The sequence below is a fragment of the Acinonyx jubatus genome, chromosome B2 (genome assembly GCF_027475565.1).
Source record: "Acinonyx jubatus isolate Ajub_Pintada_27869175 chromosome B2, VMU_Ajub_asm_v1.0, whole genome shotgun sequence".
In the NCBI taxonomy this organism is placed as follows: domain Eukaryota; kingdom Metazoa; phylum Chordata; class Mammalia; order Carnivora; family Felidae; genus Acinonyx; species Acinonyx jubatus.
In genome coordinates, this window is record NC_069385.1 from 26579084 (window position 1) to 26598788 (window position 19705).

Genomic DNA, 19705 nt, shown 5'->3' on the forward strand with positions numbered 1-19705 from the left:
AAAATTGTAGCATTTACAAGAAGTGGCGAGCAGTGGTTATAAGGGCTCCAGCTCTCCTGCCAATTGCTTCAAAGAACTCAAGATGATGTTCGTTCATGCCTCCCTTTGTGCTTTTTGAAATTGTTTTCCTAATATGTAGGGTGCACATCTGAAAATGCAAGCATGTCTTTCTTTTGCTATTTCTAATAGATGAAAGTTTACATTAATGAAACCTAAAAAACATTTGGATAATTATCAGCAAACTTGCAAATTAAAATCCCAGTCCTTTTCCCACTTTTATATTTTCATAGTTAATGAGCATTATATAATACAGTTTTCTGAAGGTATTTAACTCGGAAGAAAAAGAATACATACATTTGGAATCTGGAATATCCTCTACAAGTAACCTATGAAGAGCCACCGACGCAATGAACTGGTAGGTTGATTTTGAAGTCCTTTCAAACGGAGTATGAGATGTGCCCCGACTCGAAACGAGTAGTGCATCATTGAAGAGAAAAAGACTGAGATCACGGGTGTGTTCATAGGTCCTGTGTTAAAAGTGAAGGAGGATTACGTATACATACATACATGCTTTGTTACACAATTCATCATCTTTGCATTGATAAGCCAATTGTCAAGGCTTTTGCCCACTGCAGACCTTTGGAATGGCTGGTTGAAGTTCTGTGTAGTCCCTTCTGTCTCTCAGATGTGAATAGTCCCTCCTGTCTCTCAGACCAGGGCTGTGGGTGGGCCTCAAGGTGCCTTGATGGAATGGTCTGAACTTACTCATTGGCCAAGTGGTCAATCAGTGTGGGGCAAATGGCCGTTGAACTTTTCCTCCTTTATGACATGAATCGTGGGAAAGCTGTGTTTTCAAACTTCGGTCAAGTTTGGTATTTTAATGTTTGAAGTATTTGGGTAATCGGGAAAGTAAGTTTTTGTTTGGTTTCATCTTTAAGGGTAACAACAGTTTGGGGTAGAGAAAAACACAAGAACCAGTGTGGCACAAGGTGTCTTAAGCACAAAGCAGGGACAAATGCATTGAACTCCTAGGTAGGAAATTCGAATTTCTCTAATTTTGATTGGAGGGAAATCAATAGATGCTACACTTCATCGGTATGAAAGGTTAAGCAGCTCTTCATTTTCACTGAGATTGCTGCGATGGTTTATCAACAGGCAATACGTGACGTCCACCCCCGTCTCTGACCCCCTTTGCTGTTGTGTTGCTGGAGCCGGGTCTCTGTGTCTGGTAGGTGCCAGTGTGCTCTAGTAGGACTTCTCAGCAGAGAATCAAGCAACGGGTTGGGGAAGAGCCAGGGGAGCCGCGCCTCCCCCCAAACACAGAGTCCCCGGCATCCCCCTCCCCACACACCAGGAGTGGCCAAGTGAAGCCGGCTCAGGGTTTTACGGAAGGATAACCAAAAACCTTTCTTCTCTTAGAACCATCGAGCAATCCTCAGTTACTCCAAGAAAGGGAGCCACTTTACAGGCTTGATGTTCACAGGAAGTCTCTTCGTTTTTTATCTCAACCATCTTTGTTTAATTTTTAAATTGTCTCTGAACATCCACATCAAGTTTTACATAAATGCTAAGGTGACATCAGTCCATACCCTTGGTTTTTTTAAGTGTACTTTTTTGGTCACTTTTTCTTTTTGCTTGGCTCCCTCCTCCCTACCTTCAGTTCATCCAAGTTACCAGGCTAGTACCTGGCTTTCTTCATTTTCTTCCCCGCTCAGGTAATCACACGCATCTGCACGAATATACCCATCTATTTATAGATAGGTTGCCATTATTTTACAAAAATGGAAATATTAGTCACACTTTTTTCCTGCTTTTGTCCACAATGGAAATCACTTCAAGTTAACTGGTATGGCTTTAATTTATCCTTTTTAATGGCCAACTAATACTTTATGGTGTGGGTAGCCCTTTTGATGCACATTGGTTTTGTTTACAGGCCTGGGTCTTTTTCCTCCCTTCCCTTTCTCTCTCCTTCCTTTCACTAGTCCTTTGTTGTCACTATGAGCGGTGTTCCAATAAACCGATCTTTACATGTAAACAAATCCCTTACATGCTGTTATTTCTATCAGATAGGTTTTAGGGGGTTCGATTGATTGGTCACAGGGTTTATGTATTTTTATTGAAAACTTCCAGATTGCTGTCCCTAAAAGCTGCTATAATTACCATTTAGAATCCATTTTATACAATGGTTCTGGCTTGTACATAGTACAAACTTTTTTTTTTAACATTTTTATTTGTTTTTGAGAGAGGGTGGGGGAGGGGCAGATGGGGGGGTGGGGACAGAGGATCCAAAGCAGGCTCTGCGCTGACAGCAGCAAGCTCCATACGGAGCTCAAACCCGTGAACCGTGAGATAGGACTTGAGCCGAAGTTGGACGCTCAACTAACTGAGCCACCCAGGCACACCTCGTGGTACAAACTTTAATGTCCATTGAAATTACCTGGAGAATTGTGTTAAAATGCAAATTTTAGTGCCGTAGAGCTACAGTAGCCTGCAAATTTCTACGTTTCTAAAATCTAATAGGTTTTCAGCTCATCTAATAGATGATGCTGATGTGCAGACCACATTTTGAACAGTGAAGCATTTAAGTGATTTATTGGTTACAACCACGTCAAGCTAGGCAAAGGACTGGTTCCAGGAGTTAGACATTTTTTAAGGAGTACTATGCTTCGGATTCAGCTTTTTGGAGAGTATTAGGAAATACAGGTTGTGTTAGATGTGTGGGTAAATAGAAGAGCTGTGGTCACCCAACCGTAGGCCAGCTTTTTCTTTTTCACACATTCCCTTCCCATTTCTATGTGATTATGATTTAGGCTGGAAGGAGTTGGGGTGCTTGCAAGAAACAATATTCTAGGTCAAGTTGATAGGGTATTCTGACAATAGGGGTGAGGGAGAGAGGAAGCAGGAAAGGCAGGAGATAACATTTATACAGATAAAGTCGGTATGTAATGGTCTACATGTGGTGAATGACCACTTTAAGTAGGTAAAGAACACCCATATTGCCCTTTTTTGGCATTCATTTTACCATATTACTGATAACAATTATTTTTCCTATCGTAACCAGTTTAGAAAAATGTTCAAAGCTATAATAAAATTTTTCTGTTTTATCTCAATTATCAGAGAATGTGCATACAAGTTTGATTTAAAGAAGTGGCTTTGAAAGGAGTGTCTGCTTTGGTAAATGATCACTTTTTTCCTTTGGAAGGGGTAATATTGAAAGTGGAGGTAAATGAAAGAATTCCAGTTTTGTGACCCACTTGGAGCATGTGAGTGGTTAGGTGGCCCAGGGAAGGGAAGGAGCGGGCACATTAACTCGTAGTTGAGGCCACTTGCAATCAGAGGACATGAACAGGGAAACAGGCTTGAAAACGCACAAAGAGGCTTCTGTTATTTCAATCTGATTTATAAGAATTTTGTTTAAAATACAGTAAAACCTTGGATTGTGAGTGACGTTCTGCGAATGTTCCGCAAGACGAGCAAACATTTCTAATAAGTTTTAACTTGGTAAATAATGTCTACGTGACGCCGAACGTCACACAATCACAACTGAGCCCAGGGTTCTTGAAATTTGCTTTGATATAAGTGCTTTGGATTAGAAGCATGTTTCTGGAATGAATTATACTCGCAAACCAAACTTTTACTCTCTCTATATACCTGAGTTCTATCTAGAAAGAAGGTTTTCAAAGCCATTTACTAAATTAAGCCCCTCAAGATCAACAGTTTTCATCCACAGACAAGAAACACCAGAACTTTTTTTTTTAAACGTAACAATTCCTCTACATATATAAAAGTAAATAATTTCATCTTTCATATTGACATAATAGCGGCTAAAGTGGAAACTATGGATCCCAGTAGGGTTTCAGAAAGCCACTTCTGCTCATACTGAAAAGAACCAACCCTAAGGGGTAGGGTTTTTCCTCTAAACTTGGATAGAATTTCTTTTCTTACTCAGAAGTAGGTCAAATGACTCAGCAAAAATGTAACAGCTCTGTTCTAGTTTAAATTCCTAACATCATCCTAGAAGTGTTTTGTTGTTGTTTATTGTATTAGAGGGCCAAAACTACCAACTACCCAACTACTATAAATACATAAAACCTTCAAAGGAATTTTCAGAATACAACCTCGGGCACGAACAGACAACTGAGCCATCGGATCTGTGAGCTGACCTGAGCCAAAACTGTAGCTCCCATACATCCACACTCTGACTTGAGGGTTGTGTGGCTTTTTGAGTTTCCAGAATAAGAATCACTTCAGAGTCTGGTATCCCTGGAAAGTCCCCAAAACACAGTGGCCCTGGTAAATGACTGTAGGTCTTTTGGGGTAAGGCTAAAAGGAAAGTTTACAATCTATATTGGCAGTGTAATAGGGTTTTTCCAAGTCCCAAGAGGACTTGGTCTGAGAAGTGGATGGCTCCATTTGGTGATTCAAGGCCATGCCACTATTCACCAGTCCTAGAAGGCTCCACCTTTGGGCACCTTTGCATCAAGGTAGGAAAGAGGGAAGGAAAGAAAAAAAAAAAAAAAAAGTCTATTTAAAAACCAGCAGGCTTAAAGTCACATAAATGAAAATTGGCGTTTCTGGAAAAAACTATATTATAAAATTTCCAAATTCCATAATGTATTATAAAAGCTTAACATATCCCAAAACTCTGTGGGCGATATCCACAGAGGTACAAATAATAACCCCAAATTTCCTAACTCGAAAATGACTCTATGATTTCATCTCTACCCCCTGAGGAAATTTTTTCACTTACGGTGCAAATATTTACTTATTTTTTGTGTGTCACAGCTCTTGTTTATTCATTGTTTCATACCTGCTGCTCAGGTGGTGAGTTTATTATGAGGAAGGTTAATTCATCTTTCCACCTGCTGGTCTAATCAGTAGGAGCACTGAGACCTGGTTTTGAGTTTCAGACCAGCACTTATTCTGCAGCCTCAAACAAGTTAAATCCAGATTCCCACCCGTAACATGGTTCCAGTCCTACTTGCTTCACCAAGTGATTGTAATGAGTATATCAAATGAGAAAATTTAAAGTATATGATAAATTGTAGGGGTGTCTGCCTGGCTCAGAGGAGTGTGCGACTCTTGATCTTGGGGTCATTAGTTCAAGCCCTGTGTTGAGTGTAGAGATAGACTGATGGTGGATAGATGTTAGATAGATAGATAGATAGATAGCATTAATAAAATATAGTAAATTATAAAAGCTTATACTCATGTGAGTCAGTATAAATATTAGCAGTTTCCTCTGATTAGAAATCCCTGATGGAAGTCATAGGAATGGGATTTCTTGGGTTTCATGTGACTTTCCAAAATGATAGTAAAGTTTCAGGCTAAATATTCTGTAATATCTTCTGGAATATGAAACTATCTTGTATTTAATTTCAGCTGTTGATGTAAAATTATATGTACATTTGTTGCTTGGCAAATCACTGAGATAGTGCCTATTTAAATATACATGTACCTCATAGTTAGAGTATAAAATAATTTGGTATCCTCTCATTATCCTCAAAATGTACTCTCTGTTGTCCAAATACTGAAGACAAGCCTAAATTCTAAACAATGAGGCATCTGGTTTCTGATTGGACATGTCAAAAAGCTTGGAAGTCCTAACTTCACCCTCACAACAAAAAAGAAGCTAAAAACCTCAGAATCAGCCACTCTTCCATCAAAGAATTGAGGTCATAAGGTAAACCAGCCACCCAAAAGCTGGGGAGACACACTGATAAGGGAATCACCACTTACTGGAAGCAGAAACTCCCTGAGGGAGCAGCATCAAGAAAGAATATTTAAAAGATAATTGACTAACTGCTAGAGACAGAGTGAACTAGTTTAAGAGATTAGGAACTCCTGGAAGCCTAGCCTTAGGGGAACATTCTGTCCCCACTTGCATGAATTTGAAAGTTGCAGGAATTTTACTTCCAGGAGCCCCACCAGGTTCTCACTGTAAAATCGAGAGAAAAATCTTTTCATTCTTCCAGATGGGGAAGGGAAAAGTAACTTTTTTGAAACATGCCCAAAGAGTTCTCTTCTTAACAAAGGACTGCCTTCAAGGGAAACTATTTTTATCAGAATCGAACCAACATGGGGGAGGGAAACTTGTACCTCCAGCTCCTTCTCAGTTTCCTGTGTCAGTAGAGGGGCACCAAAACAAAACAAAACAGAAAACAAGACTGGGAAGCACTTCTGAAGGTCCTAGCCTAGGGGCACAGCTCACTAAAAAAAAACGAAGACCTCATCAGAAGACTATAGAACTCTTCCCCTCCCCTCCCCTCCCCTCCCCTCCCCTCCCCTCCCCTCCACTCCCCTCTCCTCCCCTTCCTTCCATTTGACTACCACATCCATAGGACTCCTTATAACAACAGGGATTATAGCTAAAAAGAACTAGAAGGTTCAGACCTTATTTAAGAGATCTCTAGGGAAACTCAGTGACAAAAGGGGAGACAAAAACAAGAACACCAGAATTAACTGTAGCTTCTGACACCACAGCTACAACAAACAGTAAGCACAGGCTAACCTCTAGCCAGATAAACATAACACCTCACACCAAAGACCTCTTTACCTCATTTCCTTTCACCCAATATATCTAGCTTTCAACAAAAAATTACAAATCTTGCTAAGAGGAGAGAAAATAGTTTGATAAAGCAAGTTTTAGAACCAGACTCACATGGCAGGGATGATGTTGGAATTATTAGACAGAAATTTTAAATATTTATGACAAAGTAAGGACTCTAATGAAAAAAGAGTGGACAACATGCAACAAAAGAACAGATGGGTAATATGAACAAAAAAACGGAAACCCCCCAAAATAAAATCGCAGAAATTGAAAACACTGAAATGGAAATGAATAATGCCTTTGATGGGCTCATTAGCAGATGGGACATACCTGAGGAAAGAATCAATGAGCCTGAAGGTAGGTACATCAATAGAAACTTGCCAAACTTAGAAGCAAAGAGAAAAAAGACTGAAAAAGGAATAGACTCTCCAAGAAATGTGGGACAATTACAAAAGATGTACATATATCTAATGGGAAAAGACGATGGAGAATAAAGAGAAAGGAACAGAAGAAGTATGTGAAGTGATGATGGCTGTGAATTTTACAAAATTATTGACAGACACCAAGCCACAGATCCAGGAAGCTTATAGAATACCACGCAGGGTAAATACCAAAAAAATCTACACAGGCATATTACATTCAAACTCCAGAAAATCAAAGACAAGGAGAAAATCTTGAAAGAACCCAGAGAACAAAAACAAAACAAAAAAAACACCTTACCAAAGAGGAACAACAATGACATTGGATGTCTCTTCAGAAACCATGCAAGCAAGAAGAGAGTACAGTGGAATAAGCATTTAAAGAAAAAGAAAAAAAAAAAAAAAACCCCAGCAACCCAGAATTCTGTAGCCAGCAAAATTATCCTTCAAAAATGAAAGTTTATCAGACAAACAAAAATTGAGGAAATTTATTGCCAGTAGACCTTCCTAGCAAGAAACGTTAAAAGAAGGTCTTTAGAGAAAAGGTAAATTATGTAGGTCAGAAACTCAGACTTACATAAAGAGGGAGTGTTACCTTCATGAGTACATGAAGGTAAAATAAATTCTAATAATAAAAAACTGGAATAATCCCTAGCATGTCTCCCACTACACCAATATGTTCAAAATTGCTGGTTTGCTAGCTAGTTTCCTTCCATCACTGCAGCTCACTTCTAACGTTACCAAACAAAATCAACAAAACGAAACAAAAGCACTGTGACCATGACAAAAGTGACGCAATTGTGTAATTTGATTTTCATTTAGAATCATTCCAGGTAGGAATAGAGGTGAGAGGATTGGGTTTCTTCCAACCACCACCTCCCCACCCCCCCACCCCCACCCCCACACACACTGACCTATGCCTCTGGGAAACATTCACCGAAATATTCATTGAAATGACAGGCAAATCCATTTTTACTTCTTTTGTTGAAATCGGACAAATTAAGGGAGTTGCTGTCTCTCCAGTTTGGTTGCTGTTTGTTGATTTCTCATCTTTGTCATTAATACTAAGAACAGAGTTGTGCAAATAATTTTCCAAAGCAGGGATCAGTAAATTATAACCCCACTTGTTTTATAAATACAGTTTTATTGTCACACAGCCACACTGGTTCATTTATGTGCTGTATTGTCTATGAAGACTGTACGATTTATGTATTGGATCATTATGTTTCTGCTTCTGTGCTGCAACGGTGAAGTTAGTAGTTGCCACGGGATATTTACTATCTGACCCTTTACTGAAAAAGTTTGCCCATCCTTGTTCTTTTTTTTCCTCAAGTCTTTATTTATTTATTTTGAGAGAAAGAGGGAGAGTGGGGGGGAGGGGCAGAGAGAGAGGAAGAGAAAGAGAAGCCCAAGCAGGCTCTGCACTGCTAGCCTGGAACCCACTGCAGGACTCAAACCCATGAACCGCGAGATCGTGACCTGAGCCGAAATCAAGAGTCGGGAGCTTAACGGACTGAGCCACCCAGAGGCCCCCCATCCTTGTTCTAAAGGAGGAAAGGGGGTGCTAGCTTATGGAAATTAGCACCCTCCCATCTTCTGTTCTTACACTACTGTGAGGTGCAGAACAGATACAGTGGGCCCTCAATACAATGGTGGTTCCTTGGTGAGACCTTTTTAATACTAACCTCAATAACTATCTGAGGATAATTAACTGGCCTTCTCTTTCTTATAGTTGAGCAAATCACTGGTGTGATACCCACCACTTGGATCTCCTTTCAGCAGGGAAGTGACCAACCTTCAGAATTCCTGCTTCTATGCAGTTTGTGGTTCTGGCAGAGACCATGTATTTTCTCCCATTCTATCCAGTAGCTGCCTGGAATGTGAGTAAGTGAGTAAAGCACCTTACATCATCTCGGAGGAATGTGTGTGTAAGTTTTCAGTACAGCACAAAGATTTGTTGTAAACTTATGTCAGACATTGTACTCAATCCCAGATACAAGATGAGCAAGTCACAGTCACAGCCTTAGGATACTTCAATGCTTACCTTAAAGAGAAACTTACTGCCTCATCACAGCAGTGAAGCTGAGCTACATCTTGGACCCTAATCAGATATCTGTTTTCCTCTGATAGAGTCTGTGAAATAAAAAACAAAATTAGACACATTCATAAATTTGTAGAAAATAGAAGTCCCACTACTGCAGAACCATTTGATATCCTGCACACTGTTGAGTAGAACTCAGTTTAATTATGAAAAAGTGAGTGTTTTTACTATTAACAAAACAGGCTTTCGTTAGACCACAGAATTGACCATGAAAACTATATTTTGAGGGTGTTATCTAATTTTCAATTTTTAATTTTTTTAATTAATTTATTTTTTCAAGTCTTAAGTAATCTTTGCCCCCAACATAGGGCTTGAACTCACGACCCCAAGATCAAGAGTCATATGTTCTTCGGACTGAGCCACCCAGGTGCCCCTGTTGTCTAATTTTTAAAGCTACTGAAATTACTGTTTTATTTATAAATTCTGTAAATGCTTTCCTAGTATTAAAAGAAGAAGGAGGAGGAAGAGGAGGGTTGGAAGCAGGAAAGAAGGATCTATCAAGAAAGGGTAATGAATGGATTGTTACAAATTAAGAAATTAGGCCCTTGTACTGATCTAGCAATGGAGATGATCACTTGTTATGAACAGCGATCCAGAGATAAAGTTCAGACTCTGTGAGTGCCAAGATTTGGGACTTTTTGTAATCCAGTCACCTTCACTCTCCCTACCAAAATGTCCAGATCTAAATTCTAACAAAACAGCTCCATCTTGTTTCCCTACTTTGGCCTAAATAAATAAATAAATAAATATTTCCAATCAATTGATACTTTAATTCAACATAATTCATATGGTGAACTCCTAGAAGACAAGTAAATCATAGCTCATACCTGATGGAGCTCCCAGTCTTACGAATTAAGGGTTACAAAAAAGCGTGAGAGAGATGTTCAAGGTGCTGTGGAAAACCCAGGAAGGGGGAACTCACAGCTGGAGATGTTGGGGAAACTTCACAAGGAAGGTGATGATTGAACTTGATTTTTTTTTTTAAGTTTATTTTTGAGAGACAGAGCGAGCGGGGGAGGAGCAAAGAGAGGAGAGAGAGAATCCCAAGCAGGCTCTGCACTGTCAGCACGGAGCCCGATGAGGGGCTTGAACTCACAAACCACAAGATCATGACCTGAGCCAAAACCAAGAGTCTGATGCTTAACTGACTGAGCCACTCAGGTGCCCCTGAACCGGATTTTTTTTTTTTTTTAACATTTATTTATTTTTGAGAGAAAGACAGAGTGTGAGTGGGGGAGGAGCAGAGAGACAGGGAGACACAGAATCCGAAGCAGGCTTCAGGCTCTGAGCTGCTAGCATAGCCCGACGCAGGGCTTGAACTCACAAACCGCGAGATCACGACCTGAGCGGAAGTCGGACACTTACTGACTGAGTCACCCAGGCGCCCCTGAACTGGACTTTTAAAGGATAAAGAGTTTATCCAGTGGAGTGGGAAAGGAAGGCAATTTCGGAGAAGGCAAAGCATGAGCAAAGCACAAATGTGTGAGGAAAGATTAACATTATTGAAGAACTATGAGTAGATTTCTTTGATCATAAAGTGGTAGGCAAGGCAGTAAGAGAGAAGGTAGAGTGGGACCAGATGATATTCTATATAGGCAGCAGCTAACAGATGACTCCTGAGATTTTTTAGATATCCTCAGTGTGCAGAATCCTGCACCAGGCTCTATGTGCAGGGAGATATGACATCAGAAAAGACATGGCCCCTTTCCCCAAAGGAGGTCATGTTACAGAAGTACCAATCAGAGAGCTAAGACTGAAGACAAACTATGGGATGGGGTCAAGTTCACTCGTGCCTCTTCTCATATGCACCCTTACAGCTAGCAAGGAAGTGAAATGTGAGAGCTCGCCAGCACATCGCACACAGCAGGCCCTCAACAGACGTTAGCTGAATGGAAAAATGCATGTCTCCTTTGCCGATGACCGGAGGTTACATTCCTGAGCATGAGATGTAGTAAGCACATCCGAATACGTACCGGGCATCCCCTGACGATTCTCTGTACATCTGACAGCTGATCTCTCATACCGATGTTTTGCTTCATCTAGTAAACAAAGTGATTTTAGGCCAACTAAAATTATGAAAGTTTTATACAGAAAAACTAGATTTAAAATATTTTATGTCACTTGATAGAGGGCTCAGTATGTTCATAACTCTTAATAAGAATCTCAGTTTCGTGTCCCCAATTATTTATTTTTATTTTTATTTGAGAGAGAGAGAGAGAGAGAGAGAGAGAGAGAATGCAAGCAGGGTAGAGGGGCAAAGGGAGACAGAAAGAGGACCTTAAGCAGGCTCCACGCTTGGCGCGGCGCCTGACGTGGGGCTCAATCCCGTGACCCTGGGATCGTGACCTGAGCTGAAATCAACAGTGGGCCACTCAACTGACTGATTCAGCCAGGCGCCCCATCGTATCCCCAGTGTTTTAAAACAAAGACACAAGTGACAGTACTGTATTCAGAAAGTATCTTCAGGGCATAATATGTTATCAGGTTACATTCAGCCTGGCTGCCCATGCAGTACGCCCATCACAACAGTATTTTCAGAACAATAGAACTGTCTTCCACGATGCCAAATTCTTTCAGAGAATGATTATGATTTAAAAAAATTTTTTAACATTTATTTATTTTTGAGAGACAGAGCACAAGTGGGGGAGGGGCAGAGAGAGAAGGAGACACAGAATCCGAAGCAGGCTCCAGGCTCCCAGCTGTCCACCCAGAGCCCGAAGTGGGACTTGAACTCACAAACTGTGAGATCACGACCTGAGCCGAAGTCAGATGCTTAACCAACAGAGCCACCCAGGCACCCCCGAGAATGATTATGATTGCGATACTTACTGAGTCAAAAAATTTAATTAACACGGTAAGAAGTACCTTCAGAAACAAAGAATTTTGCTTTTTTTTCCTCTTAGTTATCTAGAAAAATCAATCTAAATATCCGAGTCTTCAAACTTTCATATTAATAAAAGTTCTATTGCGCTTACACAGATGTCTGAAAACATTGTGTCTCATGTTGCTTGGCTTAGAATAGATGCCCTTAGTGCTCCAAATCCCTGAACCCGATGATTTCACATGAAAGGGATAAAAGACTTTGAAGTAAAGAACACCACGACAGGATAAGCTATTTCAGGATCTTTGAGTCAGTACCGCAAAGCATTGTAACATTTTTCAAGGACACCAACTCTTACCAGCAACCAACCTGATCTATATAACGTTTATAGTTTTTGACTTGGTCAATCGCAGCGGTCAAGTCCCCACGGTCAACATGTTCTGCAGGAGTATGAAGCCTCAGAGCGTACAGAAGATTAATATATTCTTCAAATCTTCTGGATGGGTGTAAGAGCAGCTCCGGGAGGCTGTAGGAGGCATAGAAAATGGAACGCTGGTCACTTTTGGAAGGTCAAAGTGTGCCCTGTGCTTAGGGCACCCCCACCGTGCTTTCCCTCAGAACTCACCTCAGCATTTTGGTAGCAACGGTCTTATCATGCCTCTTCAGGAAAGCTCGGAATGCTGGTATCGTTTCTCTGCACTAAAGGTATTCAGTGAACTGAGTCAGTATAGACAAAATGGCTTTGCAGCCAGGTAGGCCTGGATTAAAATTAAAGATTTAATTTAATTCTACCTAATTCTATGTGACCCTGTCAAGTTATTTCACTTCTCTGAGCCTCCGTTTTCCTGTGGCTACTGTACCTAACTCTCGTGGTAAGGAGAGGAAGAATCCTCTCCATAAAGTGCTTGTCAGGCAGTAAGTGTTATCCCCACAGTAAGAAACTATTCACCTATAATACTGTTGTTGACTATGTTTTCCACAGGAGCATTAGAAAGAGGCTCCACTGTGCCAAATATGTTTTAAAATGCATTCGTTCATCTTAGTAGAGCCCTCCGGAAGTTACCTCATTTTTCTCAGCACACACGTGCCTAAAAGACACCAGTAATGCTAATTTCCAGAAGGCAAATATTCACTGTTGTAATGTTAAGAGCTAACGTTCACTGAGTACTTGCTTATATGCACACCCCGTGCTAGTGACAATATGTGACACTCTGCTCCCATTTCCGTCCTATGGTTGGTCCTATGAAATTGCCTTATTCACGCAACTTTCCCATCATTCACTTGTCTAGCAGTGTTTGAACTCCCTAAGTGGGGCAAGAAGAATGCTACAAAGGGAGACGTCTAAGGTCAGGGATCGCCCAGAGGCCTCCCAGCCCCCAAGCCTTCCCCTCGGCCTCAGTGCAGATGGGCGGACACAGCCGGAGTGGACGCAGCCGACACTGGCAGAAGTCAAGGTGCCGTCTTCTACTGCGCTTTTCACACAAATTGAAGAGGGCGGAAAGAAAGATCTCCCGGCCATCAGAAGAGACCCCAACAAGAGCAGCGAGTGACGCAGAAGGAGCTGAATGTTCCTGCCCAGACTACATATGGCGTCGGTCGCAGTGGGAAGAATTGTGTATAATGAACTCTCCAAGGGATGGAAGGCAAAGAAATTCCTTATTTCACAATGAGATTTTTCAAATTGAGTGTCCCTATTCCAAGCAACATGGGTTATCGATTCCTTTTCTCCATAAGAGAGTTGAGCTTGTCAAGGCCACGCAGGACCACACGTTTTGGCAGAGTAGAATCAGGGCTCTCAGTTTTGTTTCTACCTAATTGTTCGACGGTTTTCTGTAAGCGAACCACAGGGTATCTGGGACAGAAGAAAGCTTGGAAACGTGTATGATTAATTCAGCCCAACAATCAGTTCCTGGGGCCTTATGTATCAAGCACTATGCTAGTCCCTAGTGATACGAAATTAAATAAGTCAGAGTCGCCATCCCCGAAGAGTTCACAGCAAACTGGAAGCTAAGAGTAGGGAGGAAGTCTTCCCTATTAATCCTAGTCCTTTGGATCGCACACAAAACTTCCTCTCGAGCTCAGAAGGTCTCATACGTGCCTGGGTGGTAACTCAATCATTACCTTCTCCATAGTTTTCAGAACAACCGGGTAATTGTTGAAGAAATTGGTATATATGTTCAACTGGCTTCCAAACTTTAGGAATATTTCCCCCACGCCGTGGGCCGGGCCCCATTCCTGCAGTCTGTCTCTCAGGTGGTCTAGAAACTGCCTGCCATAGGAGAGAAGCATGCCCGTGAAAGAGTGGCCAGGGATAACGTGGAAACTTAAAGACCAGGTTAGTTGTCATCAGCGCAGGCTGGCAGGGCTTTGGTCCAGTCGTTTTGCCTTGACACAGAGCAGGGCAGGTCTGCCAGGAAAGGGGGAGGAACTGGGGTGTGAGGACGTAGGTTGCCTCTGGAGAAGCCTCATCTCTCCTCATTTCCTTGAGCCAGAAGCCCCGGCCGGCCTCCGGAGGCCTGCCCCGGACAGCACCCCTCCCACATGGCCAGCCAGGAGGGCGGCAAAGGTTTCTTAAAGTCCTCAGAGGAGAGTGACTGACTCGCTTCAAATGCAACCCCCCCCACCCCCGGCCCGTTTCCCTGAGACCCTAAGGTTGTCCTTCATTCCATCCTTGACGGGACTTGAAACCAGGGAGAGGCTTGTTCAACCTGTTCCTTTTGCAGGAGCTGGGGGGGGGGGGGGGGAGGGCATGGAGTGTGAGGCACTTCTGAGTCACCCAGAGAGGTGACTCTGCCTCTGGCAGAGAGGCACCAGCTCACTCTGTCTTTACCGCTGGTGCACGTGGTCACGTTTCTTTGTCAACTGGGGCGTACATGAAACAACCTGCTGTCATTGAGCCGACCCCCCAGCCTTGGGTTCTCGAAGTACAGTATCCTAGTGACCTGACTCCATGAAATCCTTTGTTTTCGTTCCCTTTGCTCACCTGGGCACTGCTGATTAAGAACAGTGACAGGCACTCTCTCTCAAAAAATCAAAATAAAATCAATAAAAGGGGCACCTGGGTGGCTTAGCTGCTTAAGCGTGCAACTCTGGATTTTGGCTTCAAGTCATGATCCCCTAGTCATGAGATCAAGCCCCACAACTGGCTCTGCCCTGGGTGTGGAGCCTGCTTGGGATTCCCTCTCTCTCTCTCTCTCTCTCTCTCTCTGCCCCTACCCGCACCCTCCCCACCACCATCTCAAAAACAAAACAAAACAAACAAAACAGAGAGTTCTTCCCATCACCTTCTGCGTGAACAATATAGTGAATACAAAATCCCCAGGCACTCAGCTCCACTCCTTGAACCACAGCATCGAACTGAGGCAAGGATAAGCCCCCAGGAGTTCTCACTCTTGGTCGCAGCCCAGCAGCAAGAGTCCTCTCTCGTGAGATGATCAGGGACTCGGAGCAGGGCAGAGAAGAGCCTCTGTACAGCTTTTGAAATAATTAAGGGTGGGCTCCTCCCAAGGCATGATGAGTGAATATTTGAAGAAATGCCTACACAGAGTTTACCTGTTGAGACTTAGAATCCGCAAAACGTCGGAGAAAATGATCCGGATATTTGCAGCACTCAGAATCGCTCTATTTGATGACAGGGCTGCTTGCAGTGGTGCTGCGTAGACCTCTCTCACCGTTTCCAGCATCTGTACATATTTTCTCTCACTCCGTAAGAGTTCCCTGACAACCCCCGTTCGCTTTCCAGCCGAGTCCATCTGGAGCTTTCTCTCCTGTAGAAAGGCATTAAGGACTCACAGGGAAAGCAGAATGACTCTTTCCGTGTTTACAGCCTCCAAGAGCCTGAAAGCTGAGGGAGGCAGAGAAATGACCGATGAACAGTCGGGCGGTCATTCTGAGATTCCCCCTTTGGGGTTTACAGCATACAAGGTTGAAGGGGACCTTGATAGGGGACTGTGGTGGACCCTGCTGACCACGGCTTGATCCGGTATCACCAACTAGCCCCTTCCATTGGGCCAGTCTTGGATCCCGAGGGGGCCAGACTGAGGCTCGATGTCTATCCATCTGGTCTACTTGAATACGTATTCGGTGACACGTGCTAGGTGGTCACTACACAACGATGGGAGGGCACAGAACCTCGCCTTCATGATGGTGATAGTCCAGTGAGGAAGCCTTTGGGTTGCCCACTCTTGATTGCTCTCCTGTGCCTTTTCCCCAGTGTTTACTGACTGATTTATAGTGTTTTAGTGACAACACTCCAGACAGAAGAAGTGAAATGAGCTAACCCTCCTATCAACTAATCTGCTTCGAAATTAATTTTCAGTGCTGGGACTAAGTAATTCTTTCTCTTCTATCTGTACTTTTCAAAAGTTGGAAAATGAGTATCCTTACAATAGAAAACAATGAAAATATTTAATTTTTAAAAATGCAATGGCCTTGTGTTTGAGCCTAGAACTATTAATACTCTTAGAACACAATTTCTCCTTCTCCCTTAAGCCCTCGGATGCCCCACACCGCCCCAAATGAAATATAACAATACGAAGTGTAATGCCATGTGATCTTTGCCCAAAACAAATCAACCATAACTTCATGAACCAGAATTCAAATATAAAGTAAATGTAAGAGAAAAACCAGAAAACTCACTCTATGAAATACTATAAACACGCTGTTTTGGTAAAGTTTTATCTTTCAAACACAGGATCTATCTATCTATATCATACCCATTTAGACATTCCTAATGAGTTAAAAAAATATATATATATTTATAGCCCCACCTGGCAGCTGGCTTGGAGCCCGTATTATACTTTTATGTGCACAAATGTTTTTAAAATATTGGAGTTCTCCAATATTTTTAATCATTTTAAATTAAGGTTTCAGTTGTCAAACCTATTGTCTTAAAACCATTGTCAGGTGTTGTGACCAACAGTGAGACGAGATACTCTCATATTCATGGCGCTATGTGAACCCCCTTCTCTCTGGTGATTCCGGGGGGTGTACCCGAGGGTGAGCGAGCACCCACGCCATGAGGTCCACACGGGCAACGCTGTGGCAGGTGGATTCCCCAGAGCATGGCCAGGCTTGGGAAGGAACTCCACGGTTGAGCTCAGGGCTGTGGGATTCAAGTTTCTTTCTCAGCAGGCCATGTGACTTTAGGGAAGTCATTTAAGTGTTCTAACCGTAGTTCCTCATCTACAAAATGTGGTCGCTAACATCTACCTTAAGGGATTGTGAAAAGGATAACAGGATGAATTTGCGAACGTGGGATGAAGAAAGGCAAAGCAGCTTGTGTGTGCTGTGTGTTAGGGCAGGATGGGACCAAGCCTCGACCTCCTCCATGCCCTCCCCTTTGGAAACAGAAAGACAGGGCCCTGAATGTTATAGTCAGCCTTCGAAGTCAGACTACGAGTTGGTAGGTCATCTAGAAACTGTGAAGCTTTATGTCCGTGTGCCATTTCTCTAAATGCTGTCCTCCTGTCATATTAGAAAATCAGAGTAGGGTGTCTGGGTGGCTCAGTCATTAAATGTTGGACTTGGGCTCAGGCCATGATCTCATTGTTCATGGGCTCTAGCCCAGAGCCCTGGGTTGGGCTCTGTGCTGACAGCTCAGAGCCTGGAGCCTGCTTCGGATTCTGTGTCTCCCTCTCTCTCTCTAATTTTTTTTAAAAAAAAAACTTTTTTAAAGGAAAAGGAAAGAAAAAAAAAATCAGAGTAGCACAGAGATGGCTCTTGCTCCCAAGATGTTAATTAGTTAATTTCTTGGTTAATTTCTTTTCAGACCAGGACAGATTCAAAAGAAAAATCTACCTGTTGGATTCCCTCACTTATATTTAAGTTTTTCCCCCCTAAGGGAAACTGTCAAGAAAAAAGAACCAGAATAAAGGCTGACACCTTTTTTTTGGGGGGGGGGGGGTGGTCAGGAGCAAAACAATGGAGAATTCTTACTATATAATCATTGGCTTACCAGCTTAACCAGCGTCTCAAAATTTAGATCGTCTTTGCTGAGACTTGATTTTGCGTCCTGAGGGTTGTCTTCTCTAACATTTCTTTCCTGAGGATTAAATGCAGACTTGATTATTTGGAGGCAGGCCTTGGGATGTCTAAATGCCCAGTGGGTGCTGTGCCTACGGGAGGCTTTCAGTAGCTGTCTGCCTTCAGCCCCAACCACGGTGCTCCCCAGACACAATGAACTAAGCACTTGACACAGTTGATGACTCTCTTAAATTAAATCTTATGTTAAAAAAAGTAAACTTTAGCTTCCTAGGAACTACATTATACTTGAGAAACTGAATTTAGTGCAGCCCCCTTCTCCCTGGGAGGCAGAAGAGAGACCCTGCTCCTTGAGGCTGGGTGGGGTGGGGGGGGGCGAGGTGGGGGGTTGGGGGGGGCTTATCTGCTCACTGAGGCACGAGGAATCCCACACATTCCAGGCCTCTGCCTCAATTCTGCTGTCATTTGTCAGTTGAGGACAAATGGCTTATCTTACTTTTAAAGTTACCAGAAGGGACATCTGGGTGGCTCAGTTGGTCAAGTGTCTGACTCTTGATTTTGGCTCAGGCCCTGATCCCGGGGTCATGGGATCCAGCCTGCAATGGGCCCTGCGCTGACAGCAGGGACCCTGCTTGGGATTCTCTCTCTGCCCCTCCCCTGCTCTCACTCTCTCCCTTCTCCCTCAAAAATAAATCAGTAAACATTAGAAAAAATAATAAAATGGCCAGAAGAAAAAGGGCACAGCACTTTGTAAAATCCACCCTTTTTTTACTCTAATGAAAATGTGTCAGAAACAATCCACATGCGCTCTCTGGAACCTGTTTCCACATTTAAATATAGCTTATTCTTTCTTCATGTTCCCTTGTGGCTTTCATATAAAGTAGCACATTAAAAAACAAAAAAAAAGTCCCACCTGCTGCCTGCAGGGTCCTCCCTAGCAAGGGAACAATGGTCCCGGGTTTGTGGTGAGAGGTAAGGATGATTCCTGCTCATCACTGCTGCCTTTCCTAGTCAAAGATAAAACTACTCACGGTAACCCCTTGAGTTCTATGGCGAGAGTGGGGAAAAAAAAAATCAGTGTATAACCAAGACTTTGTTTTGGGGTGTTTTGTTTTGTTTTGTTTTGTTTTTGGGTTTTTGCCTTATTCTACTCAGGCAAAAGGAATTTTTGTTTTGTAACTGCAGCCGTTCTTTATGGCTACCCGAAGTAAGAGCCCTGGTCCCCCAGCCGCAGTCAGCTGGCTTCTCCCCGGCTTGCAGAGGTCCCACCTGAGCCTGCGCACTTCGCAGCTGCCCCAGAGTCTTTCCACCATTTCTTTTGCTTCCCCCATTTGTGGATGTCCCCTGTTAGCCTGCCATGTGTTTATACTTCTGCTGGGGGTGGGGAGGGGGGCAGGAATCTACTTTGAATCTTGGCAAAATCAAAGTTTCTATGAATGGAACACACTCTCTTCTTCAGCATAAACAGCAGTGCTGGTGATTTAATAGAGACATGATGACTTCAAGCCGTCAGTGGTGACAATGACACCAATAGTTGTAAAGATAGACGTGGCTGCAGACATGCAATGAGAACGACACTCAAACTGGCCCAAGGTTAAGAGAATCGAAATGGGACAGAATCGTCTGTCGATCTCACATATAAGGGAGACCGCCTCACCCGGGACATCATCCCGTTGCGCAGGCTCGCACGAGTGCTTTTGCACGGCCCCCCGGACCACCCTGGTTATAGAGAACCTGTTCACTCACACTGGGGCTTTGCTTCACCTCTGGCTCAGCAGCAGCCACTTTTATTAAGCGTCAATTTTTCTTTGTGGATAGCAAGTTGATTTGGC

The 19705-nt window shown here is 42.9% G+C and overlaps 1 protein-coding gene across 17 annotated transcripts in view; it reads right to left on the reverse strand.

The window, feature by feature from the left end:
• Nucleotides 1-19705, reverse strand: part of ECT2L (epithelial cell transforming 2 like) — an 81672-nt gene that overhangs the window by 3055 nt on the left and 58912 nt on the right. For 13 of the 17 annotated variants that reach the window (XM_053222177.1, XM_053222179.1, XM_027056760.2 and 10 more), the window contains 8 exons: nucleotides 17848-17934; nucleotides 15444-15658; nucleotides 14013-14160; nucleotides 12517-12590; nucleotides 12261-12417; nucleotides 11044-11109; nucleotides 9014-9102; nucleotides 355-527 (listed from right to left, as the gene is read on the reverse strand). In XM_053222177.1, coding sequence (XP_053078152.1) covers nucleotides 355-527; nucleotides 9014-9102; nucleotides 11044-11109; nucleotides 12261-12417; nucleotides 12517-12590; nucleotides 14013-14160; nucleotides 15444-15658; nucleotides 17848-17934 — 1009 coding nt within the window. Of the gene's footprint in view, nucleotides 1-354; nucleotides 528-9013; nucleotides 9103-11043; nucleotides 11110-12249; nucleotides 12418-12516; nucleotides 12591-14012; nucleotides 14161-15443; nucleotides 15659-17847; nucleotides 17935-19705 lie in introns of those variants that run through there. The other 4 variants (XR_008298308.1, XM_053222183.1, XR_008298309.1 and 1 more) reach the window with 3 other exon arrangements.